General features: G+C 43.0%; 1 protein-coding gene across 1 annotated transcript in view; it reads left to right on the forward strand.

Moving 5' to 3' along the window:
- UBE2O (ubiquitin conjugating enzyme E2 O) overlaps window positions 1-23970 on the forward strand; it is a 77001-nt gene extending 53031 nt beyond the window's left edge. The window contains exons 2-18 of the mRNA XM_044674713.1: window positions 9941-10000; window positions 10850-10960; window positions 11391-11488; window positions 12335-12398; window positions 12732-12875; window positions 13713-13822; window positions 13944-14094; window positions 14338-14816; window positions 15274-15428; window positions 15731-15843; window positions 16194-16325; window positions 17579-17668; window positions 18920-19625; window positions 20044-20180; window positions 20853-21056; window positions 21147-21204; window positions 21637-23970. Coding sequence (XP_044530648.1) covers window positions 9941-10000; window positions 10850-10960; window positions 11391-11488; window positions 12335-12398; window positions 12732-12875; window positions 13713-13822; window positions 13944-14094; window positions 14338-14816; window positions 15274-15428; window positions 15731-15843; window positions 16194-16325; window positions 17579-17668; window positions 18920-19625; window positions 20044-20180; window positions 20853-21056; window positions 21147-21204; window positions 21637-22310 — 3486 coding nt within the window. The 3' untranslated portion in view covers window positions 22311-23970. The remainder of the gene's footprint in view (window positions 1-9940; window positions 10001-10849; window positions 10961-11390; window positions 11489-12334; window positions 12399-12731; window positions 12876-13712; window positions 13823-13943; window positions 14095-14337; window positions 14817-15273; window positions 15429-15730; window positions 15844-16193; window positions 16326-17578; window positions 17669-18919; window positions 19626-20043; window positions 20181-20852; window positions 21057-21146; window positions 21205-21636) is intronic.
- The last annotated feature ends 177 nt before the right edge of the window (window positions 23971-24147 follow it).

Raw genomic sequence — 24147 nt, forward strand, 5'->3', positions numbered from 1 at the left:
TTTGGGAGTTTTTTATAAGATTATTCATTTATAGAATGGAAATACGTTTTATGTGATAATATTTGTATAACCCAGATTGAATTGCTTGCCAGCTTCCAGAAGGGGGAGGGAAGAAGGGAAGGAGACAATTTGGTTCATAAAAATTCTGTGGAAATTTATCATATGCCATGAGCCTCAAAAATATATGTTCCATGGGGGCAACTGGGTAGCTCAGTGGATTGAGAGCCAGGCGGTCCTAGGTTCAAATCCAGCCTCAGACACTTCCCAGCTGTGTGACCCTGGGCAAGTCACTTGACCCCCATTGCCTTCCCTTACCAATCTTCCACCTATAAGTCAATACACAGAAGTTAAGGGTTTAAAAATTAAAAAAACCAAAAAAAAATATATATATATATATATATGTATATATGTTCCAGACTTTCCTTAAGGGGATAAATAGCATCTATCTAAACTCATCAAAAAGTGTAATCTTTAATGGGGTAAGACCTTCCCCAGTAAGATCAGGGTGAAGCAAGGAGGCCCATTATCACCACTACTATTTAATATTGTACTAGAAATGCTAGCTTTAGCAATAAGAAATTAAAAAGAAATTGAAGGAATTAGAATAAGCAGTGAGGAAACAAAGTTACCACTCTCTGCAGATGATATGGTGGTTTATCTAGGGCAGTGATGGCAAACCTTTTAAAGATGGAATGCTGGGCTCTGCCCCCACCCAGAGACCATGAGTCATACCCCACCCTCCCACTAAGTGCTGGGTGAGCCCTACTCCCCCACTCCCATGCCACACAGGGGAGAAAGTGCTCCCATTGGGTTGCTGGGAGGAGAGGTGAGTGAAGTGAGGAAAATTCTCAGCCAGTGTAAAGAGGGGGAGGGGAGTGGCTCAAGTGCTCTGTTCCCCTCCAGCTCTGCTGCTTATGAGCCACCCACCTTGCCCCCTGTGTACTCCCATTGGCTGCTGGGCAGAGGGGCAGGGGATGGAGAAAAAATGTCATCAAGCATGATGGAGAGGGAGAGGGGAGCAGCACCCCCTGAGTCCCTCTGCCTTTCTAGTAATGAACTCTGTGGGGTGGGGTGGCCTAGTGCCCACAGAGAGCATTGTGTGTGCCATCTTTGACACCCATGCCAAAAGTTCGCCATCACTAACTTAGAGAATCAACCAAAAACCTAATAGAAATAATTAGCAACTTTAGCAAGTTGCAGGATACAAAATAAACCCATGTAAATCATCAGCATTTCTGTTTACTGCCAATAGAGTCCAACAGCAAGAGAGAGAAAAGGAAATTCTATTCAAAATAACTAGACAATATAAAAACCTGGGTGTATACCTAACAAAACAAACACAATTACACAAATAAAATTAGACCTAAACAATTGGAAAAACAATAATTGCTCATGGATAGGCCAGGTCAGTGTAATAAAAATGTCAACCTCACCTAGATTAATTTACCTATTTATTGCCATAGCTATCAAGACTACACAAAAACTATTTAATAGAGCTAGGAAAAATAATAAAATTCATATGGAAGAACAAAAGATCAAAAATTATCAAGGAAATCAATGGGGAAAATATAGGAAGAAGACCTAGCCATATCAGATTTCAAACTATACTATAAAGCAATTATCATCAAAACAATCTGGTACTGGCTAAGAAATAGAATAGTGGATTAGTGAGAATAGATTAGGTAATCAGCACCTAGTAGTTAATGTCCATAACAGTTTAGTTTGAAAAACCCAAACTTCTAAGCTTTGGGGGAAAAGAATTCACTGTTTGACAAAAACTGCTAGGAAGAGTGGAAAACAATATGGCAGGAACTAGGCATACACCAACATCTTACACTATGTGCCAGAACATTCAAAATGGGTTCTTGATCTAGAAATAAAGGGTGGCACCATAAAAAAGTTAGAGGAAAATGGAAAAGTTTACCATGTCAGATTTTTGCATAACAGAAGAATTTATGACCAAACAAGACATAGAGAACATTATGGAAAATGGAATGTATAATTTTTATTATATTAAATTTAAAAGGGTTTGTACAAACAAAACCAATGCAACAAAGATTAGAAGAGAAATAATAAATTTGGGGGGGCAGGGAATTTTTAGCAAGTGTCTCTGACAGATGCCTCATTTCTGAAATATATGGAGAATGGAGTCAAATTTATAAGAATGCAAAGCATTCTCCAATTGAGAAATAGTCAAAGGACAGTTATCAGAGGAAGAAGTTAAAATGAAAAAAATCACTGTCAATTAGAGAAATTCAAATTAAAACAATTCTGAGATACCACCTCACATCTGTCAGATTGGCTAACATGACCAAAAAGGAAAATGATAAGTGTTGGAGATGGTGTGGGAAAATTGGGACACTAATATGTTGATGTTAGAACTGTGAAGTGATACAACCATTCTGGAGAGCAAGATGGAACTGCGCTCAAAAGGCCATAAAACTATGCATATCCTTTGACCCAAAATTCTACTACTGGTATCCCAAAGAGATCAGAGATAAGAGAAAAGGACCTATCTGTATAAAAATATATTTAGCAGCTCTTTTTTAGTGGCAAAGAATTGGAAACTGAAAGGTTGTCCATCTCTTGGGGAATGGATGAACAAGTTGTGGTATATGGTTGTAATGGTATAGATAGTGCTATTGCACCATAAGAAATGATGAACAGAATGAGTTCAGAAAAACTTGGAAAGATTTCTATGAATTGATGCAAAATGAAGTGAGCTGAACCAGGAAAACAATATTATATACAATAATATATATTATACAATAATATGAAATATTATATGATAATAAACTGTGAAGGACTAAATTATTATCAGCAAAGTAAGTTACCAAGATATCCACAAAGGACAATGATGAAAAATGCTATCCAAAACCAAAGGAGGTATTATTGGAGTCCAATTGCAGATCAAAGCATTCTCATCTTCCACTTTATTAGCTTAATGGGTTTTTTATTGTATGTATGATAAATATCTTCTGTCCCAGCATGAGCAATATGAAAATATGTATTATGTAAAATCACTGGTGTAACCTATATCAAACTGTTTATCACCTCTGGGGGTGGGAGGAGGTAGGGAGAAAATCTGAAGCCTAAAATATCAGAAAACAGTAGTAAAAAATTGTGTCCTGCTATGCAAGTCTGTCATTTTTTGCTGTCCAGGCCGGGCATGAGCTCCTTAAATTGGTCTTTCAGAATTTCTTTTGAATTCTAGCTGGTACAGAATGTAGGTGCTGAATTGGCTTTCCTGTTGCAGTAATCTTCCACTGTTGTCCATTACCCCCAGTGCCTTTGACCTGTCCTCACTTTCTATCTTTATCATCTTTATGATACTTTAGAATGTTGAGGTTATATTGTAAAACTTGATTTGGTTGAGTCCCCATTCCTCAATCCAGGTCTACTAGTGTATCCCTGTTTGAGGAGGAGAATCTAGGAATAAAAAACCTCCATTATCCTGGGGTAGCTTTTAGCAGCCTTAAAAGCTTCTTGGTCTCTGAAGGACTTTCCCAAGAAATGTTATGCTGCTATTTAGACACCCATTGATTATTGCTATGCTGTATTGATCACAGATTTGTAGGATATTAGAAAAGAAAAGGGGGCTTTAGAGATCATCTAGTCCAACCTGTCCATTTTACAAATGAAAAATATTGATATTTGTCCCCAGGGTCTGCATCTGGTATACATTTTGATTTTTATCTCTTCCTTGGCAGAGTTATTGCTCTGAATTCAGGCTGATGCTATAGGTCAGCGATGGCAAACCTTTTAGAGTTGGAATGCTGGGCCCATCCCCCTACCAAGTGCTGGGTTCACCATGCCTACCACTCTCCTCCCACTTCCCACACACAGGGGAGGGAGGAAGCACTCCCATTGGGCTGCTGGGACGAGGGACTGGTGAAGTGAGGAATATCCTCAGCGAGTACAGAGAGGGGGAGGAGAGTGACCTGAGCACTCTGCTGTCTATAAGCTGCCCACCTTACCCCTGTGTGCTCCCATTGGGCTGCTGGGCAGAAGAGTAGATGATGTGAAACAATGTCATCAGACACAGTGGAGAGGGAGAGGGGAGCAGCTGTGCCTGAGTCCCTCTGCCTTTCTAGTAACAAACTCTGGGGGTGGTGGATGGGGAGAGAGGGTAGCCACATACTCACATAGAATGCTCTGCGTGCCATCTTTGACACCTGTGCCATAGGTTCGCCATCACTGCTGTAGGTCCTAAGATTTACCAGAGCACATAATCAATTTGTCTTTATATTTCAATCTTCTAAGTAGAGCTTAATTGCTTACACAGTGCCCTCTAGTGCTAATGGAACCAGTCTCTTTGGAAATTGCTTCTATGAGTCAAGAGTTCTATTTCTTGAGCATCAAAGGGATGAGGAGTGGGAGTGAATTCTTCATTATTCAAGTGTAACATCTTTGAATTTGGAAGACTACTGCTATGAATTACTGTTTATACATCAAGACTTAAAATCCCTACCATGTGGGGGATTTAAAATCTCCCACCCATCTGTCTGAAAATAAGTTTTAAAAGGGTCATGAAAACAAGCAAATATGGTGACAACTTTATGACATCAGTAGATATTTTTATTTATTTATTTATTTATTTTAAACCCTTAACTTCTGTGTATTGGCTCATAGGTGGAAGAGTGGTAAGGGTAGGCAATGGGGGTCAAGTGACTTGCCCAGGGTCACACAGCTGGGAAGTGTCTGAGGCCGGATTTGAACCTAGGACCTCCCGTCTCTAGGCCTGATTCTCAAACCACTGAGCTACCAAGCTGCCCCCAGTAGACATTTTTTATATTGCTTTTAAAACTCTAAATAAAGCATAGACATTTATGAGCACATACAGTCAGTAAGCATTTATTAAGCACCTATAATATACCAGGTAGTCAAAACAGAATTTATCTTATTTCCCAGGAATTCTCTCTTCTTGCAAAAATGCAAAAAGTGCATCCCTATTACACTGAAGGCACCACCATCATCCCAGACACCCAGGTCCAAAACCTTGAAGTCATCCTCAACTCTTCACCCCATGCCAAATCTTATAATATAATGTCTTTCACTGTGATGTCCATGTCATCATCCGCTTCTCACACATACAACTACCATCCTAGTTCAAATCTAAACTTTGCAGGAGCCTCCTAATTGTTATCTTTGCCTCAGGTTTCTCTCCACTCCAGGCCATCCTACTTGAAGCTAACATACTACAATGGAACATCTTTTCCTAAAATGCTAGTCTGACTGCGTCATCCCCTCCTTATACTCCATTGACTTCCTGTCACCTCCAGGATAAAATGTGAATTCTTCTATTTGCTTTTAAAGCTTTTCACAACCTGGTTCCTTCTTTCCTGCCTTTCCAGTCTTCTTACACTTTTCTCCCCTCTTTATTCTTTGTGATTTGTCAAGACTAACATTCTTGCTGCTCTTCACATGTGACAGTCTGTGTCATCTCTACCTCTTAGAATCTCAGGTGTCTTTCCAGACCCAACTCAAATGCCCCCTTCTGCAGGAGACTCTCCCCAATACCTTGTATTGGTTCTATGGCAGAAAAACAGTAAGGGCTAGGTAGTCACGGTTAAGTGACTTGTCCAGAGTCACATGGCTAGAAAGATTTGAGGCCAGATTTGAACCTACAACCTCCCATCTCCTGCCACGTGTATATGTTGTTCTCTCCCACCACACTAGATTAGAATGTGAACACTGAGGACAGTAACTTTTCTTTTTTTTTTTTTCTTGTACCCCCAGCACTTACTGTATAACACAGTTCCTGGCATATAAGAAACATTCATTGTTGAGTGATATGGGGATAGAGAGAGAAGTCAAACAGCTCCTGCCTCAAAGAGCTTACATTTTAGCTAGGGAAGAGAACATGTACATATATAAATTTTTATAAAATAGATTCAAGATAATTTGGTAAGGGATGGGGAGCAACAGTAGCTGGAGACATCAGGAAAGGCTTCATGTAGAAGTGAGCACCTGACCTGAGCCTTAAAAGGGATTTTAAAAGTTGGAAGTGAATGGGGTAAAGCTGGTACAAAGACATGGAGGAGGGAACATCATGATTAAGAAACAGTGAAGAGGCCAGTTTAGCTAGGCTATTATATACATGAAGGAAATAAGGAGTCTGAAAGGTCATCTGAGACTACATTGTGAAAGACTTAAAATCAAACAGAGCAATTTATATTTGATCTTAGAAGTAATAGGGAGGGTCCAGCAAGGTGACTCAGTAGACAGAGAATTAGATCTAGAGATGGGAGGACCTCAGATACTTCCTAGCTGTGTGACCCTGGGCAAGTCACTTAACCTCCATTGCTTAGCCCTTACTGTTTGTTCTTCTGCCTTGGAATTGATGCTTAGAATCAATTTTAAAACAGAAGGTAAAAGTAAAAAAAAGTAGTAATAGGGAACCACCAGGATTTATTTGGTAGGATAGGGTAATGACCCAGAATTGGGTTCTTTTTCTAACCATTATTCTATTTCTGTTATGATGAAGCTTTTGAGCACTTTAGGAAAATCACTAAATTATTTACAATCATTTTTAGTTTTGCTTTTCTAATTTTCTTTTACTCTTGTTTATATATGTAAATATTTGTACTTGCCAATATAATTTGAAAATAAAACTTTATTTAAATAAAAAATAGTGTAGATTTTTAGGGTGTCTTAAAAATCTTAGTGCAATATCAAGACTTTTGGGACACATGTAATTTACTCAGCCTCCACCACCAGAATTCTGTGGTGAGATTGTTCTCTTCTAAGAAATGACCAGATCTTTCTGTACATAAAGAGAATTCTTTGATCTTGACCTTCTTCCTTAGTCCTTAGGAAAAAAGATTCCCAACTAATATATTGGGATCCACTGGTTCTTGCGCTTATTACCACACCCTGCTCATTTATAAAGGTTTTGTCCAAACCCATCTCTCATTTCATATATCCTTTCACCACCACCCTCCCCCAAGAAAAAAAAATTTCAAGGCTTCAGCAGTACTTACTGCTTTAAAGGTTCAAAGCCAAATGGACAGTTAAAGTTTCTAGCAAGAACTCATAGCCCCTACCGCAGTATAAAGGCAAAGTTCCTAGTAAACTCTCTCTCGCAATGCACTAAAGGAATTCTCTCCCTATAATGTCTCCTCAGAAGGAGAAAGGGAATTGATATTCTACCAGTTTTTCACCACCTACATTTATTTGTTATCTCTGCGTTAGTCCAATGATTATATAACTGCCTCAAGTTTTTTCCTCAGTACATTGGAAATAGTATTCTTTCAAAAATGTAGTGACAAAGTATAAATGCTTTAAGTAAGCATTTACAATGGTTTAGTGTACTCTCAGCAGTACTACTTATTCTCCTTCCATGGTAGATCTTTGAGGGAAAATTGAGAGGAAGATGAAGATATTCAACTAGAAAAGAAAGGGACTTTGAGAGCTTGATTCTAATCTGAGGAATCTACAATTATTTTATGCAATTTAGGCCCCATTATCTCAGTACAGTAGTGGCACATCCTTTCCCTACCACATATCTCAATTCTTTGCTTGGTTTAACTTCCATAGAAAGTTAAGAAAGGTGCCAGTTGTGAACTTTTAAGTGTTGGAAAATGTTATCATTGGTGCAGGATTGGAGAGAAATATAATAAATTTACTATCTTAGTCTTGGGCCCAACTCTTTCCTACTCCTCATATTCCTCACTTCTGATCTATAAATAGAGGCAAGAATAATTAGATGTTCTAATTGAAGGAGATGGAACAAATTATGACATCAGATAGACAATTAATATAAATTAGTCAGTACTTTGAGATTAGCTTCAAAGGAACCCTATGCCCTCCCATATAGTTAAAATGGAGAAAAACCAGAAAATTAATAAGTTGTCCTCTTGCTTTCTTCCTTTTGCAAGAAAGGGACACACTGAGCATCTGGTACAAGAGGCTAGAATAGGAGTGAGAACAGGGCCACGTAAGAGTTGCTGAGCAATCCAAGAAACAAGAATAAGTCCAGAATGTAGATGCAACTGACTTAAGGATCAGGTATTAGTCTCACTGATTCTAAAGGACATGCATGTAGAATAAGAACTAGAGAAGGGTTTGGAGAGGTTTCAGAGAGGGATGGTGACATGATTTGTTAGGACATTAAATAATACCTGTTCTTAAGGGTTTTCAGCCTTAGATTGTGTGACCCTATTCACAGCATTACTAACACTATTCTGCATGTTCATATAGACCAGTGATTCCCAAAGTGGGCACTGCAGCAATCCGGGGTGGGGGGTGATGGCCACCGGTGCATTTATCTTTCCTATTAATTGCTATTAAAATTTTTTTAAATTAATTTCCAGGGGGCTAAGTAATATTTTTTCTGAAAAGGGGGCAGTAGGCCAAAAAAGTTTGGGAACCACTGAAGACCAACTCCTGATCCTGGTCTCTGTTTTTCTGTGAGTTTGTTACTGTTGTTGGACGTAGAAAGGGAGAATCTTTGGCCTATTGTATATTCCCAGATCTTCTTCCTGGGAAAGACTAAGGACATTTCATTTTGAAAGAATAACCCAGGGGATTGAGTTACATGTGATTAATCCATTTTTGTCACATCCTAGATCTCTCTCCCTCTTCTTTGTACCCACCTTAATTTGTGGGAAGGTCAATGCTACTCTTAAGTGGTTCACACTAAGTTGCTTCCTGGAAGGTTGGGACAGTAAGTTTGTCAGTTGTCAAGGGTGGTACCTCTCTTCCATGCTTGGGAGTTTGTATGCCACCTATACTTTCAAAGCATCTGCATCTTGTTTAGAATGCATATTCCTGGTCTAGAGGAAACCTTAGAAAAAGACCAATGAGCTGCTTGTGGCATGTAGAATAAATTGCTTTCCCCTCCTATGTAAGATTGAAGCTCTGCTATGAACAGAATCTATCCTTTGTGAAGCTCCTTTATGCTTCCATTTTCCCATCTGACACAGCAAGACAATTCAATGCTTTGGGGATATAGAACTGAGAAGATTTATGTTGGGGTGCTTCTTGAGGTTGTAAACAGTGGAAGCTAGGAGGGCAGGGGTGGGGTGACTTGTCAGTCCATACTTTGTAAAGTAATAACTCACATTAGCAATCTGTTGTTTCCTGTTGGGGGGAAGTGTTTGGGGCTCTTCTGAAAATACAGCTGTCACCATAGTAGTGAAGATTGCCTACCTAGGAGCAGCTTTGGGCATTAGGAATTTATAAGGTAGATTGGTCCCCAAATTGACCATATGAAAAAACTGTTTCTTACTACGCATTGTGTAAGTAAAGAAATAGTGCTTGTCAGAGAGAAGGGGAGAAGTAGGCATTTATGTGAGAAAGACATTAGTTGTCGGCGTTGTTGTTGACTATGACGAATGTTTATTAATCACCATATCAGATGTTTTTATGTCATTGGCCAGCCTCCAAAGGGGATCTTTCCTTGAGAGTTACTCAGCAAGACCCCCTTCATACTCTTTTGCCCTGATAAGCAGCAGGGGTTGCAGCTGTTTGGAAGAGATAACCCAGATTAGAATGCTTGGTATCCAGTGATTAGAGTTGTTTCAGAATAGCCACCCAAGGTGTCCTCCTAACCTAATTTCAGATTCCCTACACAGTCAAAGCTCAATTTAGGGACTATGAAACACATCTGAGGCTTTTGATTCACTTTCTTCCCCAAAGATGCCCACTTTTTAGCCCTCCCTTTATTCATTAATACTTTTACTGTAGATAGAAAGAAAGGAAGGAACAAACGAACAAATGAACAAACTACTCAGAGGAATTTGCCCCCTTTTAAGCAGTTCCAGGGGATGGGGAGGGAGAGAGAACTCTGTGGGAGAAAAAGTTGAAACTGTTGGCTAAAATGAAATGTTAGATGATCTCTGGATTGTGCTTATCTATGCTTTTCAATCAAATAAAAAATATAGACAGTACTTTCAGAGGTTGTTTTTACATATGTCCTTTTCTGTTTCTTCTGCAGTTGAAATTAGAGGATCGTTCTGTGGTGCCCCGTGACGTAGTCCGACACATGAGCTCAAGTGTAAGTGCTACATTGTATATCTTTGTGCCTCTTCCCCAAATGCCAATCTTTTTTTAAAAAATATTTTCCCATAGTTACAAGTTTCATGTCCTTTCCCTTTCCCCAAATCCCCCTAAATCCCCTTAGCCAATGCACAATTCCACTGGGTTTTACATGTATCACTGATTAAGACCTAATTCCATGTTGATAGTAGGACTAGAGTTATTGTTTAGTGTCTACATCCCCAATAATATCCCCATGTGTTGTTTTTCTTCTGTGTTTCTCCTCCCACAGTTCTTCCTCTGGATATGGCTAATTTTCTTTCTCATAAGTCCCTCAGCCTTGCTCTGGATTCTTGTATTGCTGCTAGTACAGAAGTCTGTTCTGTTCGATTGTACCACAGTGTATCAGTCTCTGTGTACAATGTTCTCCTGGATCTGCTCCTTTTACTCTGTATCAGTTCCTGGAGGTCATTCCAGTTCACATGGAATTCCTCCAGTTCATTATTCCTTTGAGCACAGTAGTATTCCATCACCAACAGATACCACAATTTGTTCAGCCATTCCCCAATTGAAGGACATTCTCACATTTTCCAATTTTTTGTCACCACAAAGAGTGTGGCTATAAATATTTTTGTACAAGTCTTTTTCCTTATTATCTCCCAAATGTCAATCTTGACAGATGAAGTAAGTCAGTCTTTTTATTTATGTCTGTGGAAGAAAATGATGTCAAGGTCTCTGTGACAGTGCCTGCAGTTGAGTTCCCTGCCCATAGGCTCTCCCCCTAACAAGGGACCCCAGTGGTTTTGGAAACTGGTAGTGTATGTCACTGTTGCCTATAACTCTGAACCTTGTGTGACCTTGTTTTTAGGATAGTCAGTGTGGGACTGTGATTGATGTGAACATTGACTGTGCTGTGAAACTTGTTGGTACCAACTGTATCCTCTACCCTGTCAACAGCAAGGACCTGCAGCATATCTGGGTAAGCTGGGCCTCAGAGATCTTCCCCCCATAATCCCTGTCCCATCTTTTTTCTCTCTTGGGTTCAATTGTCCCCTCCTAGGGTAAGGACATTGCTTCTTTCCCATTCTTTTTCTAAACGTAGCTGACCAAAGAGTCAAAATATGGAACATATACTTTTCCCCATCTTCCCCAGGGTGTCAGATCCAGTGTCCCAATACCTCTTTCCCCAATACCTCATTTTGAGGTCTTTCAGTGACTGTGTCTATTCTTTGAGTGACTAATCAATATCACAGCCAATGGCAAACATTTTTTCCAAGTAACAAACTGATGAGGTCCACTCCTTGCTACAGTGGAATGATAAGCTCTCTGTTACCACTAAGATCTCCATCCTAGTTTGAACACACATTCTGTATCATCTTTTACAACTACTTTCTCTGATTGGTCAACAGCCTTTCATGTATGGGGACTATATTGCCTATGACTGCTGGCTAGGGAAGGTCTATGACTTGAAGAACCAGATAATCCTGAAGTTGTCCAATGGAGCCAGGTACCTCACTTACCTGTAGATAGATCTTTCCCTTCTACTCAGAGGAGCCCAACAGCCCTGTGAAGGGACAGTCCAGGGGTTTTTGAGGGAAATTGTGACGAAAAGGTTCATATGGTGGGTCAGTGACAGGTATTTCAGATATTTGGGACAGCTCTTTGGGTATGAGAAACAATGTGGTATATAATGGAGCGCTGACCTCAGAGATAAAAACACCTGGGCTAAATTCTGACCTCTGACCCATCCTGGCTGTGTGACCCTGGACAAGTCACTTAACCTCTCCCTGCTCTAGGCAATTCTTAAAGACTATAAGTGGCAGAGAAGGTGCCAGCCTGCAATGATAGAAGGATTTTCCTCCTCTAAGAGTTCCATATATCAAGAAAATCAGATTTCTGCTTCTTATCTCTATCCCATTAGATCCAAGAACCTAGCCCAAAGCTATCTTTTTGTCATGTTCTTATTCTTTGTTTCTTCCTCTTTGGCCTAGAGCAGCCTGGGTTCAAGATCATATTTAGGAGGAAAATACTTTCAAAAGCTTTAAAATTGGTTAATTTTTGGGGTCAGGGTTAGCTTTTGCTTACTCTAGCAAAGCTTCTTTCCCTCACTGAGAAAGATGGGTAGTTAGGGGAGAAAGCAATTTGGTATGTTGGAAGCATAGTAACTCTCTTTAGCAGTATCTGTTTTGTTTAATAACCTAAATTGGTACTGATAAGCAAAGAAGCTGTTTTCCTGGGTCCAGCTCAGAGACTCCACCTCAGGGACTCTAGTCAGCATGTCACCTAGCTGAGAACACCTCTAATACCTTTCTTCAAGTCTTGTGTTCAGACTTTGAATCTGTTTTGTTTCCAGATGTTCCATGAGTACAGAAGATGGTTCCAAGCTCTATGATGTTTGCCCCCATGTCAGTGACTCGGTAATTTTCCCTTCCCAGGAGAAATTTCTTGGGGTTCAGAAATCCTTCCTCCTATCCTCAGAGTTTGGGGCCTACAGAGGAAAGGGTACTGCTAAGTAGACAGCTTACCAATATCCCTTTCCAGTTGCTCATTCCAATGCTTTCTGATGCATGAAGACTTGTCTTGGGGAATAGTGAGGTGAACATGTGAGGTGGTACCTGTGAATGGGTGGAGGGTGAGAGAAAGAGACAGAGTATGTGTGAGTGAGTGTGGAGGGAGAAGCATCCACAGGTGGACTGCTATCAGAAATACCCTTTGCTGAAAATTTCCTTTTCCTCTCTTTTCTTATGCAGGGCCTTTTCTTTGATGATTCCTATGGCTTCTACCCAGGCCAGGTGCTCATTGGCCCTTCCAAGGTCTTTTCCAGTGTACAGTGGCTGTCAGGTGTCAAGCCTGTGCTTAGCACCAAGAGCAAATTCCGAGTGGTAGTAGAGGAGGTAGGGTCAATCAAGGATTACTTTGGAGTCGTAGAAAGGGACTCTTTCTATAGAAATAATGTTAAGTCCCAGAATTATCTTGATTTTTAAAGGTCTTGTGGCAAAAAGCTTCACTAAGAAGCTTGGTATCCAATGACAAAATGGACTGTCGGATTGGGGAAATCTTCCTGCAGTGTGACTTCTGTATTTTCTGAGAAAGGCTAGATGAACACTAACGTAATTAATAAAGTAGAGGAATATACAATATTATATCCCTTCTCCGAATTAGGATTCAGAGTGATGCAGTAGAGACAATTCTCTAACATTGGATTCAGAATTAGGCAACCTAGGTTCTAGGCTAGTGGAAAGAATGCTGGTTCTGGGGTTTCAAACCCTAAATCTGCCACTTATTAACAGTATGACCTTAAACATGTCATACTTGTTAACTTTAGAGCATCAATTTCCTTTTCTGTAAAATGAGGGGGTTGGACTCTGTCTCTAAATATATGATTCTAATATTAATTTTGTCTCTAGCTATGTGACTTAAGACAAGTCACATCACCTTGGGGGGGGGGGCATAGTTTCTCCACCTAGAAAATAATGGAGTTAAACTAGACCTCTTAGGAGTCCTTCCTGCTCTAACATTCTATGATTGATTCTTCTTTGGAGAAGAGTTGTTAATTCAGGGTGGGAACTAGTCCAGAGCCAATTAGTATTAGGCTCCACATTCCAAGTTTGTATGCCAGCTTCTGAGTCCCAACTGAGTTTTAGAGAGCAAGGCTTTCCACATTACTCTTTTTAATTGAAGCCACTAAGAATCTATTATTATCTAATATTAGCTCTTTCCACCCACCCTAGGTACAGGTCGTAGAGTTGAAAGTCACATGGATTACCAAAAGTTTCTGTCCAGGAGGCACAGATAGTGTCAGTCCCCCACCTTCCATCATCACACAGGAGAATCTCGCTAGGTAAGTCTTTAGTTCCCCTTCTTCTCCACTTAAGCTGAGTCACAAGAAAGGGTTATAGGACAATGCCTGCCCCTCAGAACCTCAGCTCCTTTACCACCTTTTTCCTAATTCCCTCTCACAGAGTGAAGCGTCTTGGGTGTTTTGACCATGCTCAGAGGCAACTTGGGGAACGTTGTCTTTACGTCTTCCCAGCCAAGGTTGAACCAGCCAAGATCACCTGTGAATGCCCAGAAAGAAACTGTGTACTGGGTGAAGGCTTTGTGGCCAAAAAGGTACAGCCAGAGAATTGGGAGTAGGTTGTTGTCTATTTCCAACAGCAGCAGGGATATGTAGAGCAAGTTTGGGTCTTAGCCCATTTTGAACAAATGCTTTTTCTCTTTGGTATTGATTTATTCTTTTGCAAATCTACATATTAGTTGGGCTGGCTGTTCTTGGCCAAGCAGACCTAATTCTACTTGGTATTTTGCCATTCTGACCTTAGTACTTCTCCCTCCTCCATGCCTCAATCTCTCCAGGTAAAGCGGTTGCTGAAGAAGCAAATTGTGAAGATCATGTCCTGCTCCCCAGATTCCCCAGGCCCTGGGGATCATCCTGAAGGGGACCTTGATAAAGGAGAAGCCAGAGCCAAGAGTGAGACAAGAGATTCATCCATTCCTGATGAATCTCCCAATGGCTCTATCCATCCAGCAGAAATTCAGGATGAGAGTCTAGAAGGGTCTGATGAAAATATGGAACGACAGCCCCCCTTCCTCCTCAAGGAAGAGGGAGCCTCAGAGTACAGACTGCAGTCAATGGAACAGGATGCGGATGATGAAGCAGCTGATGATACAGATGACACCAGCTCAGTGACTTCTTCAGCTAGCTCCACTGCTTCCTCCCAGAGTGGCAGTGGTCCTGGTCGGAAGAAGAGCATCCCTTTGTCTATCAAAAACTTGAAGCGAAAGCATAAGAAGAAGAAGACTAAGGTATCTCGAGAATTCAAGCCAGGAGACAGGTACGCCAACATTGAGACTAAGGATTGGTTCATTTAGCCTGATTCGGTCTGCAAGATAGCCGAAATCACTATCTCATTTGCTGCTTATGTGTCACTCGGGGTTGGGGGACCCTCAGCTACTCACAAGCTCAGAAGGAGCCCAGCCAAGGTATCTTGTAGGCAGTTGCTGGATGAAGTGTTATACAAGATTGCCTGGAGGGGGGAGAATGGTCAGTGCCAAGGTCAACCTGTAGAACCATATGGCCTCTGTATTCCCAGATTGTGTCCACAGTCTCGCTGGAGAATAGAAGGGACTTAGATAACACATGCAGGATCTCTGATGTACAGGCTTGAATCCTCTGATCCTTCTAAGAGAACCTGAAATTAGGACATTCCATGCTTTCTAGCCTACAGGAGAGTCATCTTGGGGAGGGATGAGTCTCACCATCCTAACTCACTGGTACCCCTATGTTGGTAGGGTGGCAGTGGAGGTGGTAACCACAATGACCTCAGCAGATGTGATGTGGCAGGATGGCACAGTGGAAACCAACATCCGTTCCAATGAACTCTTCCCTGTGCACCACTTGGACAACAATGAATTCTGCCCAGGGGACTTCGTCGTAGACAAGAGAGGTAGGGGACAGCCTAGTAAGGCACTCCTCAGTTGGAAGGGGCTACAGATATCAAAAGAGGAAAGAAAAGTTGTTTTAGAGGTTTCTGTACCAAAGTTTAAAATGGGATCAGAGGTGGTAATTGAAGGAATTATGATGACTCCTCTGAATAAATAGTCATACCGTGGGTGAATTGGGACAGGGAGAAGAAAAAGTATAGATGAAGCAGGAGGTAGTTTCATGCCAGAATTCAGGGTGAGATTGGGTGAGCATCTATGCCCTAGAATTTCTCAGCTAATCACCTTCTTTCGTACGAATTCATAGCCCAGAGCTGTCCAGATCCAGCTGTTTATGGAGTAGTACAATCTGGGGACCACATTGGCCGAACTTGCATGGTGAAGTGGTTCAAGCTTCGGCCAAGTGGGGATGATGTAGAGGTGAGTGTCCAGCTGTTCCTTTCTCTTACAGAGTGAACTATGCTTAGAGGGAATAGTATAGGAAGGAGTGAGGGATCCTTGGTCTAGAGCCATGTTGACGAACCTATGGCACATGTGCCAGAGCATGCCAGAAGAGGCTGCTCCTCTCCCCCCTCTCTACGTGTGTCTAAGGACATTTCTCCCATCACCCACCCCTCTGCCCAGCAGCCAATGGGAGCACTTCGTTCCTCCCGTCTGGGGTAAGGTGGGCGGCTCACATGCTGCATAAACTTTGGGCTCTTGGTCTCTAAAAGGTTCACCATCATTAGTCTAGAGTATAGCCTGGCCATAACAGTCTGTTGTGATTGCAGCTACTTGGAGAAGAAGAGGATGTGAGCGTTTATGACATCGCTGACCACCCAGATTTTCGTTTTCGGACTACAGACATAGTCATCCGAATAGGAAATGCTGAGGAAGGGGCTGCTGGCCCCAAGGAAGATGAGGTACAGTTGACCAGCTGTACATATTCTCACTCAGCCCATCTCTGTTGTAGGATAGTAGCTAAGATAGCCCTATATCCATAGCCCCTGTGGAGCAGAACAGGAGGTGCCCTTTTATTAATGCACAACAAACTGAAGCTTCCTATCTATACTCCAGTTTGGTTACAGAAATCAAGCAATTGCAGATTCTGTTTTTGCCACCAGATGGCCTCAGCAGTCAGGACCTGGTCATACTTTCTTCAGAATATAATTCAGTTCTATGTAACTGATAGGTGCTCAATCTGTTTATTAATCAAAGGACCAGCTAAAACTCCCTATCTCCAAGAGATCCTAGCATGGATTTATAGGAGTGACTTGCCTCTCACCTCAGTGGTAGGACCTCTTAAGATAAACACCATTCAGTAAATGTCTGAGTACCCCTACTTACAGAGTGGTGTAGTGACAGAGAGGGAATGTAGTCTGTTAGGGGAAGAACTAGCTGCAGAGACAGAATGGCCTGGCTTCAGTAATTGCCACCCTGCCCAAGTTACTTGATGCCCTAGAGCAGTGATGGGCAAACTTTTTAAAGAGGGGGCCAAAGGAAAGGAAATGCTCATCTGTCGGTCTGTTTCTAAGGCAACTCTTTCGAAGTTTCATTGTATTATATCCTACTCATGGTATTCATCAGATTAGGAATAATGTCTTGCAGCTGGATAGAACATTTCGGAGGGCCGCACCTGGCCTACTGGCTGTAGTTTGCCCATCACTGCCTAGGGCATGAAAATAATAAGTTGAAGAGAGAAAGTGTTGGCCTGCCTGAATTTCCTCAGGGGAGTTCCCTGTATCATCTAATGTACAAAGTATTCTTCCTAAGCAATACAAAAATGTACAAGCTTTAGACCTTACCTTTAAACTTACAATCAATCCAGTAGAGGAGGTGACTCACAAATACTGACAACCTAAAGTAGTACAGACAAGTACTGTAGGAGTAGAGAGAAGAACTACTTCAGTCAGAGCCGATCAGGAAAGGTAGCTAAAAGGAGGCAGCCTTGTTGTGCCTGGGGTGGGCAGACAGCCCAGTGTAAAGTCTGAGAAATAGCAGGTTGTCCACCTTTTAATCAGAGGAGTCCCAGGAGCAGAGGGTATTGATATGGTGTGAAGTATTAAAGTACTCAAAGCCAGGATCCCAAATCCCTCAACTAGATGGCATATCCCGAATCCCTGTTGTGTCCTAAGAAGGTAATTTATGTCTCAAGTTGTTTCTTCTTGCCCCACAGCCATCGGTAGGCCAGGTGGCCCGTGTGGATGTCAGCAGTAAGGTGGAGGTGGTATGGGCCGACAATTCAAAAACAATCATCTTGCCCCAGGTGAGAGATTCTGAATAGGCCTGAATTCATTGGTGCCTATAGTCTGATCAGAAGGTTTAGTGTTCTACTTTCTTGCTTTCCTGCTACAGAACAGGAAAGAAAAGCTCTTAGCCCTCTCCTTTTCATACCTCTTTCCCTTCTTCTCCAGAAATAGATTTAATGGGAGAGATTTTTCTTTTCAGTTTCTTGAAGGGTCTTGGATAGGTATTGACTGAAAAGAGAAAACAGAGGAAGAAGGAAAAAAGAGATGTAACCTCTCCAATTTTGCCCCAAATTACTCCGTGTCCCAGCCCTATCTAGTTTAGTCTTCTCCTACCTTCATAGGTTCCCCAAGTCTTTAGATTCTCAGAAGTTCTCTCAAACTTTCCAAATTTTCTTGGTTTCCTTTTGCATTTACCCAGTGCTTGCCTCTTAACCAGACTATGAAAATTTGAGCCTTGATATTGCAGATAAACTGATAATCCTTGACAAACACAGGCTCTTGTGAAAACTGAACAGACAAGAAATAGCAAGGAAAGGTAGTTTGGGTACTAAATAGCAGGCTCAGGGCACATGGACTTTCAAAATCCCCATTCCTTGCTAGCCTAAGGAAAGTGACCGCTTGATTGCCATTCTCTTACTTTCATGCCAGAGCTCTAATGGACCAACTCTCCTTGCCTAGAGTAGGTTTTGGATCGTAACCATCCTATCTGAGGCCATCTGGGGAGAGAGAACAGTATGTGACACAATCTTCTATGTTCCCCACTTCCCTCTCCTGTCACTTGTTCCAGACTCCCTGGAGTGTCCCCACAAAGGGGATACTGCTGCAGTGTCAGCTGATCCAAGTTCCATTTGCCTTGGTTTTCCCCTTGGGCCCCTTAGCCCAATTGGACAGCTGCTTAGCTGTCCAGAGAGAAGCAGTGTGGGCCGGGGTGGAGCAAGAGCGCTGGTTAGGTAATCCAGACAGTCCTCTTTCCCAGGTTCTGTAGGGGAAAATGAAAGAATCAGGGGAATGGTTTGGAGAAGACCAGCTTGGTCCAAACCAAACTGAAGAGGCTGAGCTGAGACTCCTGAGTTTAGCACAGTCAAGAAAGGAGGTAACAGGTATGTGTCATGTAACCAAGTGCAGTGTGAGCACAAGCCGTGGTAACCCTTACAATGAATAGCCTGCCTTGAGCCCCTTCAGAACGCTTTTCCATTGGTGGGGATGTGACTTCCACAACCAGACTCTGAAAATCTGAGCTGCCGTTGTATTTCCCCTCCTCTGCCCAGCACTTGTATAACATCGAGTCAGAGATTGAGGAGTCAGACTACGATTCTGTAGATGGTAGCACCAGCGGGGCCTCCTCGGATGAATGGGAGGATGAAAGTGACAGCTGGGAAACGGACAATGGGCTGATGGAAGATGAGCACCCCAAGGGAGATGAGCCCACCGTGCCACCTCCTGCTGAGCTTCCAACCATCACTGAAGAGGACAAAGGAGTGGTGATTAGTGAAGAGGCCGTAGCTGCAGCCGCCGCCATCCAGGGAGCTGTCGCCATGGCTGCACCTGTAGCTGGGCTAATGGAGAAAGCTAGCAAGGAAGGGCCTCCAAAGAGTTTCCGTGAACTAAAGGAGGCCATCAAGATCCTGGAAAGTCTCAAGAACATGACAGTTGAACAGCTACTGACTGGTTCTCCCACCTCACCCACTGTGGAGCCTGAGAAGCCCACTCGGGAAAAGAAATTCCTGGATGACATCAAGAAGCTGCAAGAAAATTTGAAAAAGACACTAGATAATGTGGCCATTGCCGAGGAAGAAAAAATGGAGGCTATGCCAGAGGCGGAGCGTAAAGAGGAAAAGGCTGAGGCTCAGTCACCTGTTCGATCAGAGTGGCCCAGTGAAACCCCAGTGCTCTGTCAGCAATGTGGTGGCAAGCCAGGTGTCACTTTCACTAGTGCCAAGGGCGAGGTCTTCTCTGTACTGGAATTCGCACCCTGTAAGTTGGCCCCTCACCCTGGTCTTGCTTGTTTCCCTGGTTCATTCCCACTGGGTTCTTTCTGAGTCGATATATCCCCTGTTGGAATGAGGGCACTCCACTCCATTTCTGCGCCCCCTTCCCCTGTGCCTTGCTTCCAACTTGCTGTTTCTCCAAAGCCCCCCGATCCAGATGAAGAGACCCTTAAAGATAATCAAATAATCCTAATTGGAGAGAGAAAAAGGATGAGTCAGATAAAGGGCATTTTTATTATTCATTTATCTGGGGAAAAATACCAAGCCATGAAGTGAGGGGCACTACTTCCCAGTGACCTGGGCTTCCCCTGGCTGGCAGTCTTCCCCCCTACCCTACGTTCTAGGTACGTCTCCCCATGGTCCTTCTCTATATTGCTGAAATAACTGGTCTTTCCCACCTCTAGTCAATCATTCATTTAAGAAGATTGAGTTCCAGCCACCAGAAGCCAAAAAGTTCTTCAGCACAGTGAGGAAAGAGATGGCCCTGCTCGCTACCTCACTTCCAGATGGCATCATGGTCAAAACCTTTGAGGACCGAATGGCAAGTAGAGGGAGGGAGCTTCTTAATAGCCTCTTTCCCACCAAAGTAGAGTTGTATATCCTAGACTCACCTCCTAGGGCCTGATCCTCTCAGGCTCCTGTGGGAACAACATATTCTTTCTCAGCTACGGGGGAGCTGGAGACCAAGGGCTTATTGCCAGTCTTTTGTACATTACAAGTATCTCCTCAGAGAAGGCCAGGAAAACTCCCATGATTCTAATCAGCTGTTGCTTAAGATTTTAGTGTCTTCTTGATAAACCCAGAATGTTGTGTCCAGAATATTAACCAATATATATTCCATATTATGGCAAAAGCCACTTTTGTTTCTTTAAGGTTTCTGTTGGATTCTCTTTAAGTATTCATCCAGTCAATAGAAGAACCTCCAAGAGAGAGCAAAGTGGAAAACTTCCCTTTAAACATTTTTCAAATCTTGAAACTGCCTTCTTCCTTCCATAGCTTTTTTGACAAATTCATTAAGGATCTATGAAAAAGATTGGGTTGTGAACTAGTAGTAAGGAGATGCTAAATAACTATATGCATCAAACTTTTAATGTCAGAACTCCAGTGGCTCAGGCTACTACGATTCATGTATCTCAATATAGAAAAGTACAAAGTGTGTCCTGGCTGAGCAAATTCTTCCCAATAATCGTTGACTTTATCCTTCTTCTTCCAGGACCTCTTCTCAGCCTTGATTAAGGGCCCTACTCGAACCCCATATGAAGATGGCCTCTTCTTGTTTGACATCCAACTCCCCAACATTTACCCTGCTGTGCCACCCCACTTTTGCTACCTCTCTCAGTGCAGTGGGCGGTTGAACCCCAACCTATATGACAATGGGAAGGTGTGTGTCAGCTTACTAGGCACATGGATCGGGAAGGTGAGTTGCTAGAATAAAAATGGAGAATGGGGCAAGCAAGCAAAGAATGTCTCTGTGCTGTTATTTACTACTCTTCCATATGTGTTTCAGGGAACAGAAAGATGGACCAGCAAATCCAGCCTTCTACAGGTGCTCATCTCCATCCAAGGTAAATCAGTGGCATGAGTAGAGTAAAGAAAAGAGGGCTTGTGGCAGAGGGTTTTGGACACTAGGTCTCTTTGGGAAGAGTTACAGTTTTCTCCTTGGGTCAGAGTTATAACACCATCTTCCTTGAATTCTTAATTGAGCAAGGTTAAAAATAGATTTGCAAGACTTCATTCATAATTCCAGGCTTGTCTAAATTGAGCTTCCAGGGGATCAAATGGCTTGAGATAGGGAAGAGCTGACTTGGTGGGGCAGGGAGGAGGACGTTGTAGTGGACAGAAATATTAGTCAGCATCAAGCTAATACTATTTGCCCTGCTCCTTAAAAAATGCTAATTCATATTACAAATATCTTTGAAGGGACCTTAGCACTGGCTTCTCTTTGGATACCTGGCTTTATTCCCTTATACTTTACCCCTTCTTAATTAATCCTACAGGCCTGATTCTGGTGAATGAACCTTACTACAATGAAGCAGGGTTTGATAGTGACCGAGGCTTGCAGGAGGGCTATGAGAATAGCCGCTGCTATAATGAGATGGCACTGATCAGAGTGGTACAGTCTATGACCCAGCTGCTACGACGTCCACCTGAGGTCTTTGAGCAGGAGATCCGGCAACATTTCAGCACAGGAGGCTGGCGGCTGGTGAACCGCATTGAATCCTGGCTAGAGACCCATGCTCTCCTTGAGCGGGCCCACGAGCTGCCCAACGGGGCCCCAGGGGATGGCAGCTCACCTGAGCCACCCACAGCTACAGAGTTATCTGACTCTGGCCGGGAAGAGCCAGAGGAAGCGGGAGTAGCTCCTGGTGATGCTTCCCAGGGTTCAGACTCTGAGAGTGGGGCCCAGGGGCCAGCACCCTCAGTTAGCAAGGACTTTACAGAGCAGACTCCCGAGGCCACCCCAGACTCATCTGTGCCACCCAGTGTCAAACCAAAGAAGCGGAGGAAGAGCTACCGAAGCTTCCTACCTGAGAAGAGTGGCTACCCAGACATCGGCTTCCCCTTGTTTCCACTCTCTAAGGGTTTTATCAAGAGCATCAGAGGGGTCCTGGCACAGTTCCGGGCAGCCCTGGTGGAGGCAGGCATCCCTGAGGGCACAGAGGACAAGTAGCTACCCCCAGACTGAAAAGACAGTGGACACAGTGGGGAGAGGTTGGCCTGCTAGCTACTCACTCCCTCTCCTGGAGTCTCCCTTCTCCTCCTTTTTCCATCCCCAAAGAGAGGGCCCTCTGCTGCCCTCATCCCCCCAAGGTGAGTGATGCTGAAGTGAAAGGAGTTTCTAGATGCACTCCCATTCCTGGTCTGAAGCAATCTTAGAGCAAGAGATTCTTTTGCAGCAAAGAGAATCTGAACTTCCTAGGTTATTTTTTAGTTTTTCTCCTCTCCACCCTGTTAGTTCCTAACTAAACAGAAAGACCCAGTTCTTCCTTCCCCTTTTCTTTGCCACAAGAAGTTCCCAGAGAATAGCACTGGGGTTGTCCTTAAGCCTGCACGTTCTGTTCATCAGTGGCAAGACCTGATCTCTGGAGTAGTGGCCGTGCCTTGCATTCATCGTAGAGGGGAAAGCCGCACTTTGATGGCCCTTTGCCCTCTAAATTGGCTCCCCTGCTGCCCAATCTAACTCCTTCTGCCCTCTCCAGAATCTGCTGTCTCCTATCTGTCCATGCCCCAAGCAGAACAGTTGTTCCTTGGGGACTGTCCCATCAGTCACAGCACCCTCTCCCAACCTTGCCTGTGCTAGTTCGTTACCTGCAAGGTGGCAGTGGCACAGAAAGGGGATGGGTTAGCACTCTAGAAGGAGAGTGAGGATAATGGAGTGGATGGGGAGGTAAAAGCTCTAGGTGCCTTGCTGAGCCTAAATCCAACCAGATGGGAGAAGCAGCAACTTTGGTTTCCTTAAGTTCAAAACCTTTTCGAACTGAGAATATATGTGCTCCTCCCACTGCCACCACCACCCAGGAGGGAAAGCGCAGCAGGTAGGAGGGAGCAAAGTGCTAGGACTCTGCCCCTGTCATCACAGTAGCCACTTGACAACACGGAGAAGTGACATGAAGCTCATACCAGAGAGGGGCCCCCAGCCTTCCTCAGCAGCAGCAGCAGCAGCAGCAGCAGCAGCAGCAGCCAGCCCATTCTGGTGTGAGGGACTCTGCAGGCGAGGTGAGCCACAGCCAGCTGGGGCCTCACGCCTCTCCCAAGACACGCACAGAGGTTTACACATTTTCTAAGCTTTTGATAATGTGAAGCTCCAGGTTATGAGGTTGCTATTGAGCACATTGCAGCTATGTAATTTTTGGTGTATGTATTGTAATATTTAAGGTTTAAAAAAAAAAACTAAAATCTCATAAAGGCAAAAACCTTAAACTTAAGAAAAAGACAAAAAAAAAAAAAAAAAGCCAAAGCATGATGCATCTTGTTAGCCTTAAGCTGACTCCACAACTGTGCTGTACTATAACCAGCTAGCAGCAGCAGCAGCAGCAGCAGCAGTGGGGAGAGCGGTCAGAGGCAGGACTGGGGATGGCGTTTGCAGTCTTGATTCTATTCTGTACAGTATTTAAGAACAAAACAGGATTGACTGGTGGGGCCATGCTTCAAAGTGCGTTCATTGTTCATGTGGAGATGTGAATGCTCTATTACTTATAATATCTGTATAAAGTGCTGTGTGATTAAACTTTTTTTTACCTGCATTTTTTTTTTTTGGTTTGGCTCATTAGAATGTAAAAACAAGCAAACAAAAAAAAAGGTAACGCCATTAAACCTGCCTCTGCCACTCATTTGGACTTTGCTGCATTTTTTCCCCCTCTGAGACACTTTTTAAAACACCCCTACATTGACACAGCACACAAAATCCTATACTTACTGTTATGTCCCAGCTCCAAAGGGCCCACCAGACAGCATCCTCTGAGGCCAGTCAGATCACTTTTCAAATACATTTGGCGTTCCTGTCACAG

This window comes from Gracilinanus agilis, chromosome 4, assembly GCF_016433145.1.
Source record: "Gracilinanus agilis isolate LMUSP501 chromosome 4, AgileGrace, whole genome shotgun sequence".
Lineage (NCBI taxonomy): Eukaryota > Metazoa > Chordata > Mammalia > Didelphimorphia > Didelphidae > Gracilinanus > Gracilinanus agilis.